Source organism: Myiozetetes cayanensis, unplaced genomic scaffold, assembly GCF_022539395.1.
Source record: "Myiozetetes cayanensis isolate MyiCay16 unplaced genomic scaffold, myiCay2020 scf26, whole genome shotgun sequence".
Classification (NCBI taxonomy): domain Eukaryota; kingdom Metazoa; phylum Chordata; class Aves; order Passeriformes; family Tyrannidae; genus Myiozetetes; species Myiozetetes cayanensis.
Window position 1 is genome coordinate 5050380 of NW_026087477.1, and position 23370 is coordinate 5073749.

General features: G+C 59.4%; 1 protein-coding gene across 1 annotated transcript; it reads right to left on the minus strand.

Moving 5' to 3' along the window:
- Nucleotides 1-2730: 2730 nt before the first annotated feature.
- Nucleotides 2731-22027, minus strand: ZBTB7A (zinc finger and BTB domain containing 7A). The gene is made up of 3 exons (XM_050321196.1): nucleotides 22020-22027; nucleotides 7045-8249; nucleotides 2731-3374 (listed from the first exon to the last, which is right to left on the minus strand). The coding sequence occupies exons 2-3, from the start codon at nucleotides 8232-8234 to the stop codon at nucleotides 2900-2902; spliced, it is 1665 nt and encodes a 554-aa protein (XP_050177153.1). The 5' UTR covers nucleotides 8235-8249; nucleotides 22020-22027; the 3' UTR covers nucleotides 2731-2899.
- Between the last annotated feature and the right edge of the window lie 1343 nt (nucleotides 22028-23370).

Here is a 23370-nt window from a genome sequence, read left to right on the forward strand (position 1 = left end):
AAAAAAAATCACCCCAAAACTTCCCCCCCTTCCCCTCCCCCAGCAAAAAAATTGAACTTTAAAATAAAAGGAAGAGAATCTAAAAAGTGCTTCGAAAATAAAAGGGCTTTTAAAATCTCTCTTTTTTTTTTCTTTATATATCATTTAAAAATGTGCATTTTTAGAAAACAGGTGACCAGCTCAAAGGTGCCTTTTTTTTTTTTTTTTTTCCCACCCCCCCCTCTCCTCCCGAGGGTCGGGACCCGCCTCTCCAGCCATAAATCTCTCTCTATATATATATTTATTTTTGGGAATGAGGCTGGGGGGTTGCCAAGGCTTTCCCCTCCCCCCTTCCCAAAGGTCTCCTTTAAGGGAAACCAAAATAACCTTTTTTTTTTTATTTTTTCCCCAAAGGAATTTGCCGTTTCGAGGCGTTTTTTTTGGGGGGTTGGGAATGAACCTGGGGGAGGGGAAAAAAAAAGGGGGGTTTGGGCACCCCCAGCCCCGAATTCTGCCGGCAGGGGGGGCTGGGGCTGACTCAGGCACTTCCCGGGGTGGGGATGGATGTGGGGACGTGGGATGGACACGGGGATGGACACGGAGCTGGTGACCCCATCCGGGGTGTTCCCAGCTTTGGGTGGGTGTCCCCAGCTCCAGGTGTTCATATCCATGGGTGTCCCCAATTTGGGTGTCCCAGGGTGGGATGGATGTCCCCAATCTGGGTGTCCCCATACTGGGTGTCCCATCCCAGGGTGGGTGTCCCCAATTTGGGTGTCCCCATATTGGGTGTCCCATCCTGGGATGGGTGTCCCCATATTGGGTATCCCATCTCAGGGTGGGTGTCCCCAATTTGGGTGTCCCCATATTGGGTATCCCCTCTCAGGGTGGGTGTCCCCAGTTTGGGTGTCCCATCCTGGGGTGGGTGTCACCAATTTGGGTGTCCCCATATTGGGTGTCCCCATACTGGGTGTCCCATTGCAGGGTGGGTGTCCCCATATTGGGTGTCCCATCCTGGGATGGATGTCCCCAATCTGGGTGTTCCATCCCAGGGTGGGTGTCCCCATACTGGGTGTCCCATCCTGGGATGGATGTCCCCATATTGGGTGTCCCATCTCAGGGTGGGTGTCCCCAGTTTGGGTGTCCCCATATTGGGTGTCCCCATCCCTGGATGGGTATCCCCAATTTGGGTGTCCCATCCTGGGGTGGATGTCCCCAATTTGGGTGTCCCCATCCTGGGGTGGGTGTCCCCATATTGGGTGTCCCATCCCAGGGTGGATGTCCCCAATCTGGCTGTCCCATCCTGGGATGGATGTCCCCAATTTGGGTGTTCCATCCCGGGATGGGTGTCCCCAATTTGGGTGTCCCATCCCAGGGTGGGTGTCCCCATATTGGGTGTCCCCATCCTGGGATGGATGTCCCCATATTGGGTGTCCCATCCTGGGGTGGATGTCCCCAATTTGGGTGTCCCCATATTGGGTGTCCCCATCCCTGGATGGGTGTCCCCATACTGGGTGTCCCATCCTGGGATGGATGTCCCCAATTTGGGTGTCCCATCCCCGGGATGGATGTCCCCAATTTGGGTGTCCCCATCTCAGGGTGGGTGTCCCCAGTTTGGGTGTCCCCATCCATGGGATGGGTGTCCCCATATTGGGTGTCCCATCCTGGGGTGGGTGTCCCCATATTGGGTGTCCCCATCCCAGGGTGGGTGTCCCCAATATTGGGTGTCCCATCCTGGGGTGGTTGTCCCAAATTTGGGTGTCCCATCCTGGGGTGGGTGTCCCCAATTGGGTGTCCCATCCTGGGATGGATGTCCCCAATTTGGGTGTCCCCATATTGGGTGTCCCATCCTGGGATGGGTGTCCCCAATTTGGGTGTCCCATCCCAGGGTGGGTGTCCCCAATTTGGGTGTCCCATCCCGGGATGGATGTCCCCATACTGGGTGTCCCCAATCTGGGTGTCCCATCCCAGGGTGGGTGTCCCCAATCTGGGTGTCCCATCCCTGGCTGTCCCCACCCCTGCCTTGTCCCCACCTCGGGGTGTCCCCAGCCCTGCCAAACTTGCTGCCTCCTCCTCACATGATTTTTTTTTAGGCGATTTCCAGCCATTTTGGGCCGTTTCCCACCCGGAGCCTTCGCTGCCAAACCGACCCTCGCCCGGGGGGTGGGGCTGGGGGGACAGACCCCAAATCCTGACCCCAATTCCCCCCGGGGATGCAGCTCCCCCAGCTCCTCCCAGGGGCTGCAGGGACACCCCTGGCACCCCCCCCAGATCCCAAATCCCGCCCTGCCACCACAGCCCTTCCGCTCCTACCGCTCCTCCTTTTTTGTTTTTTTAATCTATTTTTTTTCTTTTTATTTTTTTGTCTTAAATAGATCTCTTTCTCTCTCTCTCTCCCTCTCTCTCTGAAATAAGCTTTTTTTTTTTTTTAAAACACACGTTTGGACACAAAATAAAGCTTTGGATTTACATGGAAGCTCTTTTCCATGCCGACAGAGCCACTTTCCATCCCCACCTCGTGCTTTCCTTTGCCTTTCCAAGAAAAAGGTCCTTGGCTACGAGGGATCCTCCGGGAGGGGAGTGGGTGGGTGGGTGGGGAGGAATCCCTGCTTTTTTTTTTACGATGGGAAAGGTTGGAAACGTAATATATATATATATAATATAATCTTTTTTTTTTTTTATTTTTTTCTTTTTTCCATTTTTTTTCTTTTTTTTTTTTTCCTTAAAAAAAAAAAAAAAAGAGAAGGGGGCGGAGGTGGGGGGAGAGAAACATGTTTTTGTGGTTTTTTTTGTTTTTTTTAAAGAGAAAAATCGGAGGGAAAAAAGTACTAACTAGATTTTTGTGACTTGGTTCGTTTTTCCGGGTGTGTGGGGTCTGTTTGTTGGTTTTTGTTTTTGCGTTTTGTTTGTTTGTTTTTTTGGTTTAGGAGAGTCCTTGCGCGTTACCCTCATCCGACCCTCCTCCTCCTGCTACATTCAATCCCGGCGCTTCGTCATGGTTTGAATTCTCCTCAAAGTGCTGCTGCTCCTGGTCGTTCCCTTGGGATGGGGGGGTGTCCTCGGATTCCTGGCTCTCCCCACCGGCCGCAAAACTCCCGCCGTCTTCGGCGGCGCCCGTCGGGGTGGGCGGCAGCGCCCCGGCCCCGTCCCTCACCCGCGGCTTGCGGCCCCTCCGCGAGGGGATCCCGTTGCATCCATCTTTTTTAAGGTGCCTGTGCAAGTGGTCGGAGCGGACGAAAGTCTTGCAGCAGCTTTCGCACTGGTAGGGCCGCAGCCCGGTGTGCACTCGCATGTGGTTCTTCAAGTCGTAGTTGTGGGCGAAGGCGGCCCCGCACTGCTGGCACAGGTACGGCTTCTCCCCCGTGTGCTTCCGCATGTGCACCTTCAGCTTGTCCTGCCTGCGCGGGGGACACCGGGGGGGGACACGGGGGAGTCAGTCTGGGGGTGCTGGAGGGGTGGAGGGACAGGGGGGAGGCAGTTTGGGGGTCCTGCAGGGGATGGGTGGATGTGGGAAATCAGCTTGGGGGTCCTAAAAGGAATGGCAGGACAGGGGATAGAGGGGAGTCAGCCTGGGGGTGATGCAGGGGATGGATGGATGGATGGATAGGGGAGAGGGGAGAGTCAGTTTGGGGGTGCTACAGGGATGGATGGATGGATAGGGGAGAGAGGGGAGTCAGTTTGGGGGTGCTGGAGAGGGTGGAGGGACAGGGGGGAGTCAGCCCAGGGGTCCTGAGGAGGATGGCAGGACAGGGGAGAGGGGGGAGTCAGCCTGGGGGTGCTGCAGGGGATGGATGGACAGGAGGGAGAGTGGGGGAATCAGCCCAGGGGAAGGGATGGACAGGGAAGAAGGGGGAGTCTGGGGGTGCTGTGGGGGTTGGATGGATGTGGGAAATCAGCCTGGGGGTCCTAAAAGGAATGGCAGGACAGGGGATAGAGGGGAGTCAGCCTGGGGGTGCTGCAGGGGATGGATGGATGGATAGGGGAGAGGGGGGAGTCAGTTTGGGGGTGCTGGAGGAGGTGGAGGGACAGGGGGGAGGCAGCCCAGGGGTCCTGAGGAGGATGGCAGGACAGGGGAGAGGGGGGAGTCAACCTGGGGGTGCTGCAGGGGATGGATGGATGGATAGAGGACAGGGGGGAGTCAGTTTGGGGGTGCTGGAGGGAAGGATGGATATGGGAAATCAGCCTGGGGGTGCTGCAGGGGATGGATGGACATGGGGGATCAGTCTGTGGGTCTGGTGAGGCTGGATGGACACAGGATAGTGGAGGGAGTCAGCTCAGGGCTCTGGGGGGGCTGGATGGACGTGAGGGGTCAGTTTGGGGGTGCTGGTTGGACAGAGGAGAGCACAGGGGTCAGCCTGGGGGGTCCCACACAGAGAGAGGTCAGGGGATGGGGGGGAAATCAGCCTGGGGGTCCTGGATGGACAGGGGAGAGTAAGGGGGTCAGCCCAGGGGGGTCTGGGGGGCCTGAGTGGCTGCCTGTGGGGTGGGGATGGCACGGGGTGGTGGGGTGGGCACAGCAGCATGGTATGGGGTGGAGCAACAGCTGAGCCCTGGTACAGGGCTGGGCATCACCTGGTGTGGGACTGAGCATCTCCCAGTATGGGACTGAGCATCTCCCAGTATGGGATGGAGCACTGACAAAGGGCTGAGCACTGGTAAGGGTCAAGCATCATCCAGTATGGAGCTGAACACTGGTACAGGGCTGAACATCACCCACTATGGGGCTGAGCATCATCCAGTGCAGGGCTGAGCAGGGGTACAGGGGGCTGAGCAGGGCTGTGGGGTCACACAGTGCCCATCTCAGGTCCAGCTGGCTCCTGCAGGGCCAGCACAGCCCCAGTTTGCCAGGGCCAGGGAAGGGCAGTTGGAGCAGCCAGGCCAGGGAAGGGCAGTTGCAGCAGCCGGGCCCGGGGCCAGCAGGGCCACATGAGCCACTGCTGCTTCCTGGAGGAAAAAACCCAGGCCCAGAGCACGTGGCGAGGGAGAGAGGAGCCCCTCCCGCCCCCTCAAGGGCCCTGCTTGACCCTGCCCTTGCTCCAGCCCCATCCTTCTCTCCTCTCCTGATGTGGAACACACAGATCCACACCCCACACGGCCACCCTCTGTCTTCACCCACAGGGCCCCCAAAACCCTAAACCTGCAGGGAAAGGATCCAAACCCCAACTGGGGTCGTGGCCACCTCCGAGGGGCGGCCTGGACGGAGCCCCAGAGGGGATGGAGCAGCACAGCGAAACTGGCCTTTGGAAATTCAAATTGTTTCGTGTTATAAAACCCCCCTTCTCTCTTTCTCTCTCTCTTCTCTCTGCCTTCCCTTCCTTATCTGCTGCTCCTCCCCCTGTGACCGCACAGGAACCAGGAAGCAGCAGGGAGCAGGAACGGGTGGGAATGCAGGGAACACCCGGCTCCAACAGCCCCGGCTCGTCCTCCTGCCTCGCCCCAGAACCCCCTGGTGGAGCAGGGGCTGCTTTATCCCCACCCGTGTCCAGGCTCCCCAGGAATGGGGAAGGGATTTTGTTCCCCAGCAATGCGGGGAACTGGTGGGGTGATGAGGATGGGGAAGGAACGCCGAGGGATAACAAAACCGAGGGGACATCAAGCTCAGGGCACATGTGACAGGGAGCAGCAAGGCCGAGCACAGCTCCCTGTTCCTATCCAGGCCTCTCCATGCCCAAATCCCGGCCGTGGGAAGAAGCAGGAAGGCTGTGTTTTGCCTGGAAGGGGGGGTTTTAGGGAAGCACCTTGTTTATAGGGGCTGGGAGACAGCTCCCAACCTGCTATCTGCAGTGCCAGGCCCTCCCAGGTGCCAGCAGGGAGTAAGTCCCCCATCCAAATCCCACGGAATGGGGGCGAGATGGAAAAGGGAAGGGGTGGCACTGCCTCACTAAAAATCCCCATGTCTCCCCTCGTCTCCCCCTTGCCACCACTCCCAGTGGCACCAGCTGCCAGGCACCCCGTGGCACCTGCACATCCTGCTGCTCCCAGGAGCACGCCAGGCCCCCCCCAGGATCCCGTGCAGGGGGTGTGGGATCAGCCCCCCAGGCCCCCGGAGCAGGGAGGTGCCGCGTGGCAGGGCCGGGGGAGCGGGGAGGGTTGGGGTTGGCATCCTGCCCCCGCCATTATCTGCATTCCTCAGCTCTCCAACGTGGGCTGGGTGCGGCCCTGCCCAGGGGAAGGGGCAGGGTACGGCCTCCTGCCCAGCGGCACAGCCCCACCGGCCTCGAGGGGCAGCCCCAGGGACCACCCCAGGGCACGAGGGGCTGGTCCTGGCAGCAAAGCAGCGGGCACTGGCACAGCTGGGAATGACCAGGCAGCCAGGGAGCAGGCAGGGAGCAGGCAGGGAGCAGGCAGGGAGCAGGCAGGGAGCAGGCAGGGAAGGCTCCTGGGCCAGGCAGCCCACGCAGCCCTCGGCAGGGCCGGGGGGACAGCGGGGTGGGAGTGGGGTGGGACCTCCAGCCCGGCACAGCCACGGCAGCCGCAGAGCCCGGAGAGAGGAGGCGGCGCCGCGACGCTGGGACGGGAGCGAACCGGAGGAATCCAAACAATATCCCCTTTCTTTGGCGTTCCCGTGGCCAGGGAAGGAGCAGGAACCCTGATTAGAAACAGGGCCCAGGCCAACGCCCCCGGGAGCTGCAGCAGGGGCAGCTCAGGGCACGGTGTGCCAAGGACACCGACAGCACGAGGTGCAACCTCCTTCCAACCCAACCACCGACGCTGCAGCCACCCCAGGGAGCCACTTCCAAACGGCTCTGGCCTCGGCCACCATGCAGAGGTGAAGAGCTGCAGCTCTGTTCCATCAACCACATCCCTTGGCCTCCTCAGAATCCCGGCTCTGGCCGGGTTTCCAGCAGAGCTCAGCCCTTCAGGACAGAGGGACACCCAAACTGCTCATCTCCCTGGAAAGCTCTGGCCTGCCTACCTTGGTGCCTGGGTGCTAAGATGGAAATGAGTGGAGCAGGAGAGATAAAATCACCTGAGAGGGAAAGGGCCGAGCTGGTTTTGCGGGAGAGCCAAGTCAAGGGCAGAGCTGGATTTGTGGGAGAGCCCCCCCTGCAGCCCCCCAGCCCATACCTGGTGAACCGCACGTTGCAGATGTTGCACTCGTAGGGCTTCTCCCCGGTGTGGGTGCGGATGTGGCGCGGCAGCTTCCCGGCGCCCTGGATCACCTTCTCGCAGATGGGGCACTTCTGGAATGCTTTGGCCCTGATCTTCTTCTCCTTCTGGGACCAGGACGGGTAGACGTCGCCCTCGTTCGAACTGCCGAAGTATTTCAAGTAATAATCCATGACCCCGTCGTCGTCCTTGCGGTCGTCGTCCCCGAGCTGCTGCCGCCCCACCGAGTTGATCATCTGCTGCAGGAGGGCGCTGGCGGCCAAGTCGTCCACCTCCCGCGCGTCGTCCTCCGTCTCCGCTCCGGTGGGGATGAAGCCGGGCGAGTCGCCGGCTTCCTGCGGGTCCAGAGGCCCCCGGGGGGTCCCCCCCTCCTCTTCTCCCGGCGTGGCCAAGCCACGGCTGCTGTAATGTCCGTTCTGGGAAGGCGAGAACATGCCGCCGGTGACCGGCTCCTCCTCCTCCCGGTCCAGCCACATGGCCGGGTTGCTGTCAGGGTCACAGTCACTTGCCTTTGGTCTTTCGGTTGGGGTGGCCTGCGAGTAGAAGTCCAGGCCGTTGCAGTTGGACTCCTCCTCCTCCTCTTGGCCTCGGAAGTTCAGTCTCTGAAGGTCTCTCAACTCTGGGTTGGTCCACGGAAAGCTGCCTTGGTGGCCGTTGACGGGGTTGCTCTGGAAGAACTCCAGGTACTCTTTTGCTCTGAGATGGTTCCTCTGATCAATTTGATCTACTGTATCCATCTGGTCATTTTTGGCCAGAATCTTCCTGTCCAGGAGATCCGTGCAGACATCCCTGACGGCCGGGATCTCCAGCAGAGTGGCCGCGTTGAGGATGTCGTTGACGTTCGAAGTGCTGACGGTGAGGGTCGCGGTGTAGGCGAACTCCAGCAGCGCCGACAGGGCGTCCGCACTCACAAAGTCTATCTCATACACGTTTTGCTGGTCCACCACTAACCCTGAGGTGAAGAGCTTCTTGAAGTACTGGCTGCACGCCGCCAGGACGGAGCGGTGGGTGGGGAACTCCTGGCCTTCCACCAGGATGACCACGTCGCACAGCAGCCCGTTGTTCCGCTGCTCGTTCAGGCTGCTGAGGATGTCGCTGCTGTGATCCGGGAACGGGATCCCTATGGGGCCGTCCACGCCACCCGCCATCTTCCACGCAAAAGGCTGCGGAGGAGGAAGGGGAAGGCAGTGAGTCACAGCCTGGAGGCATCACATCCACGGGAGAACCCCCGAGGAACGCGCCCGGCAGCACCAGCCGTGCCTGTCCCTCTCCGTGTCCCTGAGCCTGCCACCCTGCCTGGCTTCATCCTCCACAGGTGAGGATGGACCTGTGCTTACCTTCACTCCTGGAGGGAGGAGGAGGAGGAGGAACAGAGCCCAGGTGCTCTTCACTCTGGGGAGCACCAACCACCCCAAGGTGGCAGAGATGACCTGAAACCCTCGAACCTCCACCTGCTGCACCTTCCCGGGAACAGGAGAGAGGAAGGGCATTGGGATGACCAAGACCCACATCTCGGAAAGGCTTCACCAGAAGCAGCTGTTCCTCCCCATGGACAAGAGGAATAAAGTCACCCCTGACAGATCCACTCGACTCCAAAGAACCGGAAAACCCAGAGGGATTCCCTTCACTGGGGGCCAAATGTGGCTTCACTGCCAGCCTGAACAAGCCCCTAATTCTCCCGTGATCCCACTCCTCTGATGTCAAAAATCAGGGATAACGTTTCCCACCTCTCCACCTCCAGCAGCAAATCCACGTGCTCCTTGCAGCAGCCCACAAATCAACATCTTCCCCTCCCTTCCTTCACCAGAAGCCAAAAATTCCACGTACAGGTCGGGTCCCAAACCACCCTGGCACAGAAGCCTTGAGTATCCAAGCCCCTGGTTTCTAGGTTTTCAGGGAAACTGAGGCACAGCAGGACGTGGCCTGTCCCACACCACAGGGGGGGATGGATGAGTCAGGACAGATCCAAACAGGAGTCATTATCCAGGAAGCAACTCCCAGCACCGGCTTCTAGCACAGAGCAGGAGACTGGGTTGCACAACGCCAGCTTTCCCCCACCCACCCTCCGTCCTCCTCGGTAGTTTTCCATATTTACTTCTTTCTTCAAAAGTTTCCTTAATCCCAAAAAAATAAAATTTATTTGCTGCACCTTCCTGTTTGCTACAAAGAAGAGGCAGGAGGGAGGCAGGTCCCAGGCTGAGGAGCAGGGATCAGGAAGAGATCCCTTGATATTCCACAACAGCCCGGGGTTCTGCTCCCAGCAGGAATGGGATGGGGGTAAGGAAGAGGGAGGATCCAGGGTAGCTGGGCTGGATGTGCAGGGCAGGCACAAACACTGCCCATCACGACCAAAGGTGGCTTCCTGAGACACCTGGAGCAAGGGATGGACTCCAGAGTTTCCTCCTGGGCTACAGGATTTGACCTCCAAGCTCTAATTTCAGGGATTTTTAAATCCTGGTGCTGGCAGGGAGGGAAAGGCTGTTTCCAAGTCCAGGATTGCTCTGAATTCAGGCTCCAGGTGTGACCTTGGGCGAGGTCACCTCATCCCAGAATCCCCAGGGGATCAGAGGGACCCCTCCTGCCTCCCGAGCTGAGCTTCCAGGGGAGGCTCCCACTGCCTCAGTCCCAGAGCTCCCCAAAACCCCCCTGCTCGGAGCCACCACCCTAAAATAACATTAAACCCTCCCCTCTCCCCTTCCCATCTACATGAGATGCTTTACAAAGGATTTTTCCTCCCACAAAAAAGCCAATTTGAGCCACAGGAAGCTCCGTCGGTGCCGATCCCGGCTCTGGGGGGGACCAGGGAGCAGCCAGGCCATCCAGGGAAGGTCACACATCCCCCTCCTCCAGCCTGGGGGCCGGGATAATCGGCTGGACAGTGTGGGAACGGCTGCAGGGTCATGAGACTGCCGAGGGCTGGCCTGGAGAGTTGTCCAATTTCTCCACTCATTCTCCTCGCACAACACGCCCTTTGTGTCCCTCGGCTGCGGTGGCCGAGGACGTCGGGGGGCAAAGGGGGGTGTTTTGAGCCCCCCAGGAATGGATTTGGGGCCTGGGTGCTCCAAGCCACACCCAGAGCCCTTAAAATCCCACCCCCTTCCCTTTCCAAGGGGCTGAACGTCCCAGATCATCCGAACCTGGGAATTACTGATGGGAGATGGAGTCTTTCCACCTTATGGATTTGGGAGCTTTTTTGGGGTCTTCTGCCTCATGGTTCCACCCCCCCCAAGCCCTAAACCCGCTGTCTGCTCCCAGCAGGAGCCACAGGGGCGGGATGGGTGAAATCCACTTGGAAAAGCCCTGAGGGCCAGGTGACAAGTGACAAAAGCCGCTGGCACAACCACCGGCTCGTCCCCTCCTTGGCAAGGAAAAGGTCTGAATGGGCCACCAAGGGGGAGCTTCAACTACTGACCTAAATTTCCCAGGCAGCTCCATTCTCTCCCTGCCCGCTCCGAGGAGTTCCACGGCGCTGTCCCAGACCGGGCGGCTCTGCAGGGCTCCGAGATGCCACATTTCACCCCAAAGCAGCTGCCTGGGAGAAGGTTGGGAATGGCCTCCTCACATCCAACGGAATGGGGGAACCGTCAACTTAAAAATACGGCCCCGTGTGAAAAGAGGGTTTGTGACGAGCCCGGAGCCCCGCGAGGGATTTACGAAGGTGATTTACGGACCTGGCGTGACACCACGCGCAGCCCCAGCCCCGCTCTGCGCCTCCCAAACACCAACACGAGGGAGCTCGGGCTGTTCCAGCTCCACAGGTCAGTCCAGCACACACGCACAGCCCCGATTCCAGGCAGGAAAAGCGGATTTGGATTGGATGCTGAACGCCGTGGGAGCAAGGGATGTCCTCCAGCTCCCCGAGCTGCTGATTTCCCACCAGCACCAACCGCCCTCTGATGCTGCTCCTCAGCACTAAAACACAATCCCAGGATCACTGAGGTTGGGAAAGACCTCCAGGATCATCCAGTCCAAGCTGTGACCCATTCCCACCTTGTCCCCCAGCCCAGAGCACTGAGGGCCACGTCCACTCACTCCTTGGACACCTCCAGGGGTGGGGACTCCAAACCTCCCTGGGCAGTCCCTGCCAAGGCCTGACCGACCTTTCCAGGAAGAAATTCCTCCTGATGTCCAACCTGATCCTCCCCTGGCACAGCTTGAGGCCGTTGCCTCTTGTCCTGTTGCTCCTTGGGAGCAGATCCTGACCCTCCCCAGCTCCCCCTTCCTGTCAGGGAGTTGCAGAGCCAGAAGGTCCCCCCTAATCCCCCTTTTCTCCAGGCTGAGCCCACCCATCTCCCTCAGAAGTTCTCCAGGCCTTTTTCCAGCTCTATTCCCTCCTCTGGACACGCTCCAGCCCCTCAAAGTCCTTCTTGCCATGCTGGGCCCAGAACTGGACACAGCCCTCCAGGTGTGGCCTCACCCCTGCATCGTTAATTTTCCATCCTTCAACCCAAACTTATCAACTTGCTCCTCCTCCCAGACCCACCAGCCCGACTGCAGAGGAGCAGCCCTCACCAAAACTCCCCGGGCCTGTGCTTTCCTCCCCTCCCAACCCCTCTCCTCTGGGAGCTCTGGAATTCTGACATTTACATTCAAATGAGGCGACCGCACTGGAGATGGGATCACAACCAGAAGTGCTGACAAAACACCTCTTTAATTACCACTTTTCCACCTAAACCTCAGTGGGTTAGTTGTTTTTTTTTTCCCCCAAACCCCTCCCCCCCCTCCCCCTTTTGCTTATTTGAGTTGCTTGAAGATTTAGAGCAGCTCAGGCTTGGAAAAACGCAGGGATTGGGTGGGAGAGCTCAGTCCCACCTCGAGAGCTGGGAAGAGCCGATGTTTGCTCCCTGCTCTTATCCAGAAAAGATCCAAAAAGGTTTTCCAAGAGGCAGAGGTGCCACCCACTCCCAGCAGACAGGTGAGAACTTGAGCAGCAGCTCGCACCTGCTCGGGGCAGGAAGGGAAAATCAGCATCACCTTCCCTAAGGAACACGAGGCTAAAGGGATTTAGGGAACCCTACAAGGTTTCCTGGGATTAGCAGTGTGGAAAGCACGTGGATGTTGAGCCTACGAGGATGATGGAGGTGGGGCACCAATGTCAGAAGGACTTGGAGATGCTGGAGAAGAGTCCAGAGGAGGCCATGGAGATGCTCCAAGGGTTGGAGTCCCTCTGGAGCCAGGCTGGGAGAGCTGGGGGGTTCACCTGGAGAAGAGAAGGATCCAGGGAGACCTGAGAGCCCCTTGCAGGGCCTGAAGGGGCTCCAGGAGAGCTGGAGAGGGACTGGGGACAAGGGATGGAGGGACAGCACACAGGGAATGGCTTCAAAGTGAAAGAGAAGAAATTTAGATGGGATATTGGGAAGGAATTCCTGGGAGGGTGGGCAGGCCCTGGCACAGGTTGGGCAGAGAAGCTGTGGCTGCTCCATCCCTAGAAGTGTCCAAGGCCAGGTTGGAGCACCCTGGGCTGCTGGAAAGTGTCCCTGCCCACGGCAGGGAGTGGCACTGGATGGGGTTTAAGGTCCCTTCCAACCCAAACCATCCTGGGATTCTGGGATATTTGGTCTCTTGCGGCTCGAGATGCCCCAGGAAGGAGATCACAAATCCCCTGGGATTCCTCAGAGGACAAACACATGGCTGAGGCAGGGAAGAATTATTACAATCATGTTGCTTTATGAAGAAAAATAAAGCCAGTGCTTTGCTGCCCAAGCTCCAAACATGATCCCAGCCCTCCCTCCCCACCCACCAGAGGAAAAGGCATTTATTTATTCCCTACAAACAGCTCACCCCAATTCCAGCTCACACAACACCAATTTAAGGAGAGACCATCCCAGTCCCCCCTTCTCCTTCTTCCAGATACACCTGAAAGCCTGGATCCCTTTGGATAAACCAGCTCCTTGGCCACTGGGAGCACAAGGCACCCTCTCTGCTGACACCAAGCCCTGCAACATCCCCAGGACAAGCCCAGGCAGGTTTCCCTCTGCCCAGGATCCACCCAAAACTATGCAGAGGCCTCGGGAAACACACCTAGCACGGAGCAGCAGCAAGGTGGGAAGATGGGAGGCAGGAGGAAATGAAGGAGGGTGTTTTTGCCTGCTCGGGAGAAGTCACTGTCCCAACTCTGTGGTGCTGGGAAAAATTCCACTGCTCTCCCCAAGGAACGTGGAGAACAGGTGGATGTTCCCGAGAGGAAGACCCTGCCTTTTGACAGGAAGAAACTGCACTGTTGGGAAAAAAAAAAATCCAGGGAAATGAGGAGAAAATGAGAATTAGGAGAAAATAAAAGCATGTTGATTTTATTTTTTTTTTTTAATAAATCAAATAAAATTTAGATTTAAATAAGTAGATGTAAATAAATCTAAATTTTCTGTAATGCAATGGGAAGAATCCCTTTGGTGCTGAGCCCTCACTGGCAGAGAGTGAATTCCAGGCTTCTCCTATCCTGACTGGACATCCCATCTGGGGTAACATGACCAAGATCATGCAGCTCTTGAAGTGAAGAGATCAGAGCAGAGCCAGCATCCTGCAAATTATCTGTGGGCTGCTCTGGACAATCTGGCTCTGTTTTCCAGCCCTTCCATCTCCCAAACAGGGAAAAGCGACCACAGCTGTAATTGCTGTGGATTTGGGACACAAAGGCTCGGCTTGGGAATGAGATTGACCACATCAGGAGGGTTCAGTGTCCCCCCCACACCAAACCACGGCTCCAGAGGGGCATCAAAGATTGAGGGGGTTGGTTTGTCCTGGTCCTTCAGAAGATTGGAGCATCCCACTTCTTGCAGAGCCCTTTGGATACCGGAGTGCTGCTGGAAGGCTCCAGGGAGACCTGAGAGCCCCTTCCAGGGCATGAAGGGGCTCCAGGAGAGCTGGAACTGGGACAAGGGATGGAAGGACAGGACACAGGGAATGGCTTCCCACTGCCAGAGGGCAGGGTTAGGTGGATATTGGGAAGGAATTCTTGGCTGGGAGGGTGGGGAGGGGCTGGGATGGAATTCCCAGAGAAGCTGTGGCTACCCCTGGATCGCTGGAAGTGCCCAAGGCCGGGTTGGAGCACCCTGGGCTGGTGAAAGGTTCCCATGGCAGAGGGGGTGGCACTGGATGGGCTTTAAGATCCCTTCCCACCCAACCATTCCGTGGTGGTTCAGTGCCCCCAAACTGAAGGTGAGGTGGAGGAAGCCCCGGGATGTGGGATGGCATCTTCTCCTCTCCAGCAGCCGCCCCACAGTTCAGCCCAACCCGCCGGACTCGCGGCGCTCTCAGGTAACCAAAACAGCCGGGGCTTTCCTGCCCCTGCCAGGTCCAACCTGCCAGGGAGGTTTGCCTCTCCCTCCTGCCTGCAAATATGTGCCTGGGAAGCATGGGAAAATCGGGAAGCTCCAGCACCGAGTCAGTCAGCTCTTGTTCTGGGACTGTTTCACACCCGGCAGCTGCTTCAAGTGGAAGGAAATCAACCCCACACCCCACAGATCCACGGAGCAACATTTCCCTGCTGCTGGAATCACTGAGTCCACTCAAGGGGCTTAATGATCATCCAGGTCCACCCTCTGACACCGGCAGGGACACCTCCTGCTATCCCAGGTTGCTCCAACCTGGCCTTGGGATGGAGGAATGGAGGAATTTCTTCCCAACATTCCATCTAAATTTCCCTTCTTCCACTCTGAAGCCATTCCCTGTGTCCTGTCATCCCAGGCCCTTGCAAAGAGAAGAACCAAACCCTTCACAAGCCATTTATTGACAGGACAGTGATTTACTGTCCACCCTGATACACTCAGGGACACTTGGCGAGGGCAGGACACGCGAGGATCTCGCAGCGCAGGGAAGGAGAATCCCAAATCCTGCAACTGCTGCCAAGGGAGCCCTGCTAAGGAAGAGGGATTGCTTCCTGTTGAAGCCTGGATGGAGAGCTGGAACTGAGCACCCAACAAGTATCCCAGGAACTTCAATCACCTTTATTTTCCTTCACAGTAATAAAGTGGTAATAACAACAGTAACAGTTACAGCAGCCCAGAGGGAGGAGCAGTGCCAGGCTTTGCTCTCCTGGCCCAAAGGGGTCGATGTACAGGGCAAGGCCAGCCCTTCCCAACCCTTCCCAACTCTTCCCAGCCCCACAACCAGCCATTTCCTCGCTCGGGAACGGCTGCATCCTGTGCTCATTCCCAGGAGCCTGCCCAAGGCCCAAATATTTGGCAGAGGATCTAAAACCCAAACCCACGGTCCGTGGTGTCGTCTCACCCAAGGGTCAGGACTGTGAGGGAACACCAAGCCTCTCCCTCAAGGTGACCCAGTGCCCAGCAGCTCCTGGACAGACAGGTTTGGGGGGGAATTCAGCTGGAATTCTCCCTGCAAGCCGAGGCAAACCATGGGAGGGGGTTGAAGGCATTCCCAAGGGATCCATTCATTACTCCTCATCCCATTTATGATCTGCTCAGTATTCCAAGCTGCCCCTGCTTCCAGCCCTTCAGAGGGAAGGAGAACTTCACCAGGACACCTTGGTGGTGGCAGTGACCGCTGGTGCAACCCAAGCAACTGGAATGGGGCTCCCAAATCCCACCAGCAGCATCAGGAAAGATGGTGTGACCACAGTGAAGCAGGGAGATGGTGACTACCCTGGAGGTCTGGGATTCCCCATCATGCTACAGGGAATTTTTAGGGATGCTGCTACAGAGGCCAGGGAAAGCCACCTGCTGCAGCACACGGGGCTCACCCCAACCCACCCCAAAGGCCTGGGAAGGGGGGAAAGACTCTCCCAGGACAAGGTCTGTGGTTTCCATGTAAGCTGAGGGAGCCACGGCACAGCTCCCTCCCTGAGGATGCTGGAGTCCCTTCCACAACCCAAGCAGGTGAGGAACAACCAAACATCACGCTCTGTGACCCCACAGCTCCCTGGGATGTCTCTAACTGGGATGGGGTGTCCTTCCAGGGCACGGCTCACGCTCGGGTTTGCGCCACTGGCAAAAAGCGGGACGTGGAGCCCGACAGCCACCGGCCACGGGGCCAAACACCCCAGATCCAAACCAGGCAGCCACAGCATGGACCTTCCCTGACCCACCACCACCCCAGGGAGCAGCAGGGAGCCCTCACCCCGCTGACAGAGACTCCTCTCGTGTTGCAAGGCTGCCCCCGAACTGGTTCCTCCACCCAGAGACCTCCTCGCCAATTTTCTCCTTTGTCATCAGAGCCCGTGTTTAATCCGGCAGGAATGTGCCTTATTTCGAGCCTGGGGAGTCACAGGCCCACGGTCCACGTGTGTCCCTGCACGTGCAGGTGGGTGTTTTGGTGTGGGAAGCCCCCCCCCTTGTCTGGGGGTTTCTCAACGTGAAGGTTCACGGCACGAGGTCTCTGTGCTGGCACTGGCACCGACAGGTCCCAGGAGCTTCTCTGCACTGAGACAGAGCAGGCCACAATCCACTGAGGAGGTTGAGAATTCCTCAATCCCTGCTCCAAACCCATCTCTGCTCCAGTGATGCTGTGAGTCGCTCCCAGGCTTCCCTCAATCCTCAGCCCGAGGCTGAGCCCACATGAGAACGGTCCCAGGATAGCTGGGTATCCTGGCCTTCCACATGACTGGAAGTTGCTTGTTCTGCTGCTGGAACAACTCTTTTGAGCCCAGCCCAAGTGTGCCCACACTCCTCTGACAGGTTCTCTCCCCTGCAAAGCTTCCAGGAGATCCTGCAGACAACACCTAAGTCAGCCCCAGTTCTCCTCAATGCTTCAGAACCTCAGAATTTATATGGAGAAAGGGGAAAAAGCTCCACAGAACGTGAAGCTGTGCTTGAGTCCTGGCTGGAGGAGGTTTCTTTTCCAACCCGTGAGCCTGGAGGCCCCGAGATCCATGTAGGAATAAACTGCTGATCCACTGTCACAGTTCTCACTGTCTCCTAAACTGAGAGAACCACAAAAACCGCTCAAATCTCCCCCATTCTCACTGGCCAGGATCTGCCCCTTCATCCCATGTTCCCTCTCCCCTGTCACAGCTTCTTGCAGTCTCCTAAAACAAGAGAACCATAAAAAACTCCTCAAATCCCGCTGTTCCCGCTGGCCCTGGACACCATCCACCCCCTCACCCCACATTCCCCCTACCCTGTCACATCTTCCCGTGGTCCCCCAAACTGAACCATAAGTCCCAAATCTCCCCATTCCCACAGCCCCCACCCCCTTTTCCTGACCTGCTCCCTGCACGACCCCAAACCCACCCGCCCCTCTCCCTCCCACAGCCGTGTCCCCCCTCCCCTCCCCTCCCCCACACTCCTGACGTTTCCGGAGCTCTGGCATTAATCTAATTGCCTCAAATGACACCTCTCACACCGCTTGTTCTTTTCCACACCGGGAAGGAGGGGGAAAAAGAAGGAATATGAATAAGGAATAAGAAATAAGAGTGGAGTTCAGCGACGGAGCGGAGCGCACCGGGCAGGGCAGCCCCTTATGTAATTCCCAGTTTGTGGATTAACAGGCAGCTCTTCCCGACATTCCCGACTCCGTGTGACAGCGAATCCCCGGAGCTTCATCCCCTGCAATGCTCTCCCTCCTTCCTCTTCCCTCCTCGGAGCAGGGGGATGGAAGGAGGAGGGAACGCCGATCCCGGACCGCATGTGCTCTGCCTGTCCGGGCAGGAGGCTCCCAGGAACTGGAGAGCAACAACCTGTAGCTACAAGCCCACCTCCAGCACCTTCCCAGCTCCGTGCCAGGCCAACAACACCAAAAAAAAACCAAAAAACAACAAACCACTAAAAACCCCAACACCAGGACATCAACTTACTGGTTTCCAGTTTGCCGGTGGGAAATAAGGAGGCGCACGAAGCAGGAAGGAAACGGGCGCACGGGTGGGGTTAAGAGCGGGCAGGAGGGAGTTAAAACGCGGCGCTGGGACGCCTGGGAGCATCCTCTGCCGTGGAAAATGCCAGCAGCAGCCCTTCCCACGGCAGGGAGAGGGTCTCACGTGGTGGAAAAACGGGAGGAAAACGATCCCGAAGGTGCCGGCAGTCGCTGCCCGGGCGCCCCGCGAGGCCACGGATCCGTGAGGAGCCCGGCGGTTGGGAGGAGGTCACGCTCCCGCCCCTCCAGCCACGCACTGGTTGTTTTTTTTTTCAGGGATGGGCGCTGGGAAGCCGCTGATTGCCAAGGGATCTGCGGCTCATCTCACCAACGCGGCCTTGGCTCCCACCTGCGCCCGCGGGGCAGCTCCAGCCCGGTTCCAGTTTCTCGCACCTTGTCACATTAAGGACGCCCGGTCAGTTCCCTCCCACCTGCAGCGGGAAAGATTCCCAAATCTTTTGTGTGTGTGCAGGGGAAGGAGCCCCCACCGTGCTCTGAGGTGCTTCTGCCGCCGCCCGGACTCTGCCACCGGAGCCGGCGATGACACGGAAACTGAAACTGCGCGCAGGGAAGGCGATACGGGCAGGGAGCTGGGAGGGAAACAATTGTCCCTGGATACTCGCAGAGGATCCCAGCGCTCGTCTGACCTCGTTTACTCCCGCTGACGTCCTCCCAGAGCTCCTCCGTCCTCCCAGAGCTCCTCCGGGATGCTCCGGGCACAGGGATCGGGACGGACGCACCGGAGGCGGCACCGAAAACGAGCGCCCGTTCGGATCAAAGGGGATAAATGTTCCCCTTCATCCCAGAGACCGCCTGTCTTTCTCCCTTTCCCTGAGTTCTGCTCCTCTCAAGGTTTTTAATTACAGCCTGCTCTGCTCGAATTTGAGGTTAAGGCTGGTCGGGAGCGTAGCTAAAGCAACTGTTTATTGCCTGGACTAGGCAAGATAACGAGCCGGGCTCTAATTGTTCACCACACAAGTCTCCTTTTCCAATAAACTCAGCATCCTGAGACGGGGGAAAAAAACCTCGAGTGTCAGTTTTAATCAAGATTAAACCACAGTTCTCAAGTGTTTCAGCTGCATCTCGAAGGCAGACCGGGAGTTTCACAGGCCACCCCTCAGTTTTTAGGTGGGACACCTGCGTGGGACTTGATTCTGCAGCTCAAACTCAGCACTTGGGCAGGACTTGATGCCCAAAGAAGGTCTCAGAGAAGACAAGAGCACCCAAAACCATCCCAGCGCCTCGATGGGAGCATAAATTTCCCCCTGATTTGCGTCCCACATCCAGATTCCCACGCCGGGAGAACAAGTGGAATTTTTAATTCTGCTTCCAGAAGTCGCCCCACACGGAGGGAACCCAGAGTTCCTTTGCTGGGCCAAACGAATTCCACCCAGCAGCTCCAGGGAGCAGGAGCTCCTCACAAAACCCACGGCACAGCTGAAGTTCAGCACCAGACCCTCTGAGACGAAACACGAGTGAAAACCCATTAATAATTAAAAAAAAAAAAAAAAAAAAAAATAGGGACAGGAAGAGTTGCAGAGCAGCAGAAAGCGAAGAACTTACTTTCATTCACCACCAAATTTATTAAGAGCTCCTGCCTTGCAAAACCCTCCCTGGAGTTACTAATGCAATTAAGGCTTGGTGGAAAAATCCCACCATCTCTCACCCGTGTTTGGGTTGCGCCTCTTCACTCCCTCTTTCACCAGAACAAGCCTAAACAGGGGCCAGAATGAATATTAAACAAGAATGGCTCCTCTCTAATAAACTGCTCAGTTTCTCTCAGTCTCTTTTATTTTTTTTATATTTTTTTTTTTTAAAGTAGTTTAAATCCAACAACTCCAGCAAACCACCCGAATTAAAACCAGCCCGGTCTCTTCCTGCTCAGCTTCCACAAGTGCCCACATACGACAAGTTCCATCCAGGCCCGGCAGAAACCTTGAGAAATGAAACGATTCCTTGAAAAACACCAACAAGAACCAACCCAAACACTTTCAGAAAGCGCCGGGATGACCTTTTAGCTCCGTTGCTACGCCGAGCACAACTTCAACCCTCATTAGGTTGTAAATTCTTCCAGGCAGAGCCTTTCTCTACCCATGTCCATAAAATACTTATTATATAAGTTATGGCTTCGATAGCCAGGACAATTAACAGCCCTGGGGACACAGGGTTGATCTTGAACTCGGACCGGCAGCAAACTCTTACCAAGAGTCCTTGAGCCCAGAGAAACTTTGGCTGCCCAACCTCCTCCTGCCCTGCAAACTAAGGGTCTCCAGGAGCTGGGAACAGGGAGAGCCAGGCTGGGGGCCAGGCAGTCACGTCGGCTGTGGTTGTACAACAGGAACTGTTGCTTTCGACACGGGAACGCCGGGATTTACACGTCCTGGTTGAGGTGCCGGAGCCCTGCTCTGCACGCAGGGCTTCCCAGAGAACCGTGGAGCTGAGAGAGATCCACAAGGATCATCCAGTCCAACTCCTGGCCCTGCCCAGGACACCCCAACAATGCCACCCTGTCCCTCAGAGGATCATCCAAACCCTACTGGAGCTCTGGCAGCCTTGGGGCCATGCCCACTGCCCTGGGCAGTGCCCACCACCCTCTGGGGGAAGCACCTTTCCCTGAGATCCCACCTGAACACAGCTTCACCAACCAACTTTTTCCCACACTTCTGGAGCAGCAGAGCCAAGGAAGCCCTTCCCCTGGCAGTGCCCAGCTTGCAGCCCACGTTCCCAGCGATCTGCCCGTGACTTTGTCCCTGCCTCCAGCCTCCCAGCGCAGCAATCCCGGGGGAAGAGGCCAGGGACCTTTGGGCTCTCTCACGGGGGGCTCAGCACTGCACTTCGGGGGTACCTGAACCGCCCCACCACCTCCAACTCCAGACCCCCGGAGGGTGGGCCGACGAGGAGAAGGCAGCGGCAGCTCCCCGGGCGAGCAGGGGGGGTGTTTGGGCCGGAGCGGGGGCTGCAGCCCCTCTGGCCGAGCTCTCCCGGCCCGGCCGCTGCGCAGTCCCGCGGTGGGGAGAGGCTTATCCCGCCGGGCTCCTCCGGGCAGCAGCGCCCCGGCCCCGCGGGGGGATTATCGCCGCGGCCCCCCCTGCCCGCAGCCGGCCGGGGGGAGATAAGGGAACGGGCGAGGGGGGTCAAAACAACCCCCTCCCGGGGCGCGCCGCGAGCGAGGGCGGCCCGGCCGGGCCGGCGCCCCCCGGCCCGTAACGACCTTGGGGGTGCGCGGGGACGGGCCCTGCCCGACACCCCCGCGCGGGGCGGCCCCGGGGGACCCCACCCATGACCGGCCTTCCCCCCGCGCCGGCCCGGGCCGCCCCGCGGGGCCCACAGGGAGCCTTGGCCGGGCGCCACTGACCCCACCCTTCCCGGGCGAGCGCCGCAATGGAGGCCGGGGAGGCAGGGGGCGGGGGCGCCGTGCAGGGCGGAGAAGGAGGGGGGGTGGGAAGGGAGGAAGAAGAGCGTAGCGAAGCAGCGTCGGTGGCGCCGCGGGAGTCGCGCTGCGGGCTGGGGGGATGCCGGGGGTGGCGGTGCGGGCGGGGGTCGCGCTGAGGGCGAGGGGGTGGGGGCCCCGCGCGAGCCCCGCCGCGCCCGTCCCCTGGCCGCCCCGCGCGGCGCCCGCCATTGGGCCGGGCGGGCGGCGGGGGCGGGGCGGGAGGCAGGAGGGCGCGCCCCGATTGGCCCCGCCCGCTGCCCGTCAACAACGCCTCTCGCTCTCCCCCCGCCGCCGCCGCGCGGGGGCCGCCGGGAAGCGAAGTCCGCGCGCCCCGCGCGGTGCGCCCGCACCTGCGGCGGGGACCCCGCGAAGGGACTACAACTCCCGGCAAGCCCCGCGCCAACAAACCCCTCCACCACCACCACCACCACCACACACCCGCCCCGCGCCGAACCCTTCCCCCTCCACCCCCCTCGCCCCCTCCGCGACCCCCAGCCCGGCCAAGTCCAACGTATCCCGGGCGGGGGTGGAGTTAAAGCGAGGGTGTGTGAGAGGGCAACAACCGCCCACCCCCGCAACGGACCCAACGGCCCCTCCCCACGCTGAGGGTGTTGAGGCCTGACCCCCCACACCCCCCTTCCCCCGTCCCCCTTCCCCCATGCCCGACGCTTCCCCCTCCTCCCCAATTCCGTACCGGGCGGGGGCCGAAGCGGTCGGTGGAGCGGAGCCGGGGCCGCGCCGTGCCGAGGCGGGCGGGCCGGGCCGTGCGGAGGGGCGGGCGGGCGGAGCAGGCTCTGGCCGCCCCGCGGGAAGCTGCTCGCCGAGGCCCCGTATGCGGCTCCTTCCTGCTCCGGCCAGGGCCGCCCGCTCTTAAAGGGCGCGCGCCGCCCCCCTCCCCCCAGCCGCCACCCCCCTCTCCCCGTCACACGCAGGGGCGCAGCCACTCCGCGGCCGGGGGGGGCGCAGCGAGGACAGGGGGTGCAGGGGGACGCGGGGAAGGGACAGCGGAGGGACAGCCCCCAACACACACGCACACGCGGGGAGTGGGGTGGTCCGCGCCCCCAAGCCCACCCAACAGAGAGTGGCACCCCACGCGTGTCACGGGGTGTGGGGGGGGGAGTGCGGGGAGACACCCACGCCGCGGGGAGTGTCACGCACAGGCTGAGAGACCCCAGACCCACGCGTGTCACGGGGGGGAGTGCGGAGAAGCCCCCCTCTCGGGGAGTGTCATGCACACACCTGAGAGACCCCAGACCCACGCGTATCACTGGGTGGGGGGAGTGAGGGGAACCCCCCCCCACGGGGACTGTCACACACACCCCAGAGAGACCCCAGACCCACGCGTGTCACGGGGTGTGGGGGACTGCGGGAAGACTCCCTCGAGGAGGGTCACCTATACACACCTGAGAGACCTCAGACCCACGTGTGTCACGGGGTGGGGGGGACTGAGGAGGGTCACCCCCGAGGAGGGTCACACCCCCCGAGTGACCCCAGACCCTCTCGTGTCCCCACTGGGCTCCCCCCAGACCCCTCTGGGTCACCATACCTGCGTGTCCCCCAGGGGGTACCCCCGTGCTCCCCGAAAGCCACTCGTGTCACCCCACGGGACCATTCCCGGCTCCCTCGGGGTCACCCTTCACACGTGTCCCCACCCCCAGGTCCCCAAACCCACTCGTGTCACCCCACGGGGCATCTCCCCAGCCCCTCTGGGTCACCCTACCTGTGTGTCACCCCCTGTTATCCCCAGCCCCACCCGTGCCACCTCCAACCCACGTCACCCCCTCAGGTACCTCCCCGCACCCCCAGACCCACCCGTGTCACCCCTCACCACGTGTCACCCCCTAAGATGCCCCCCCGCCCCTCCCCTCCTCACGTCACCCTCTGTGTCACCTCCCCGCCCTCAAACCCACCCGTGTCACCACCCCGGCCCCGCCACGTGTCCCCAGCGCCCCCATCACCCCTGTGTCCCCCAATATCCCCGAGATTCCCACCGCATTCCCAGCCCCCCCTGCCCCACGCTGGGAAGGGGACACGGAGCCCAAGGT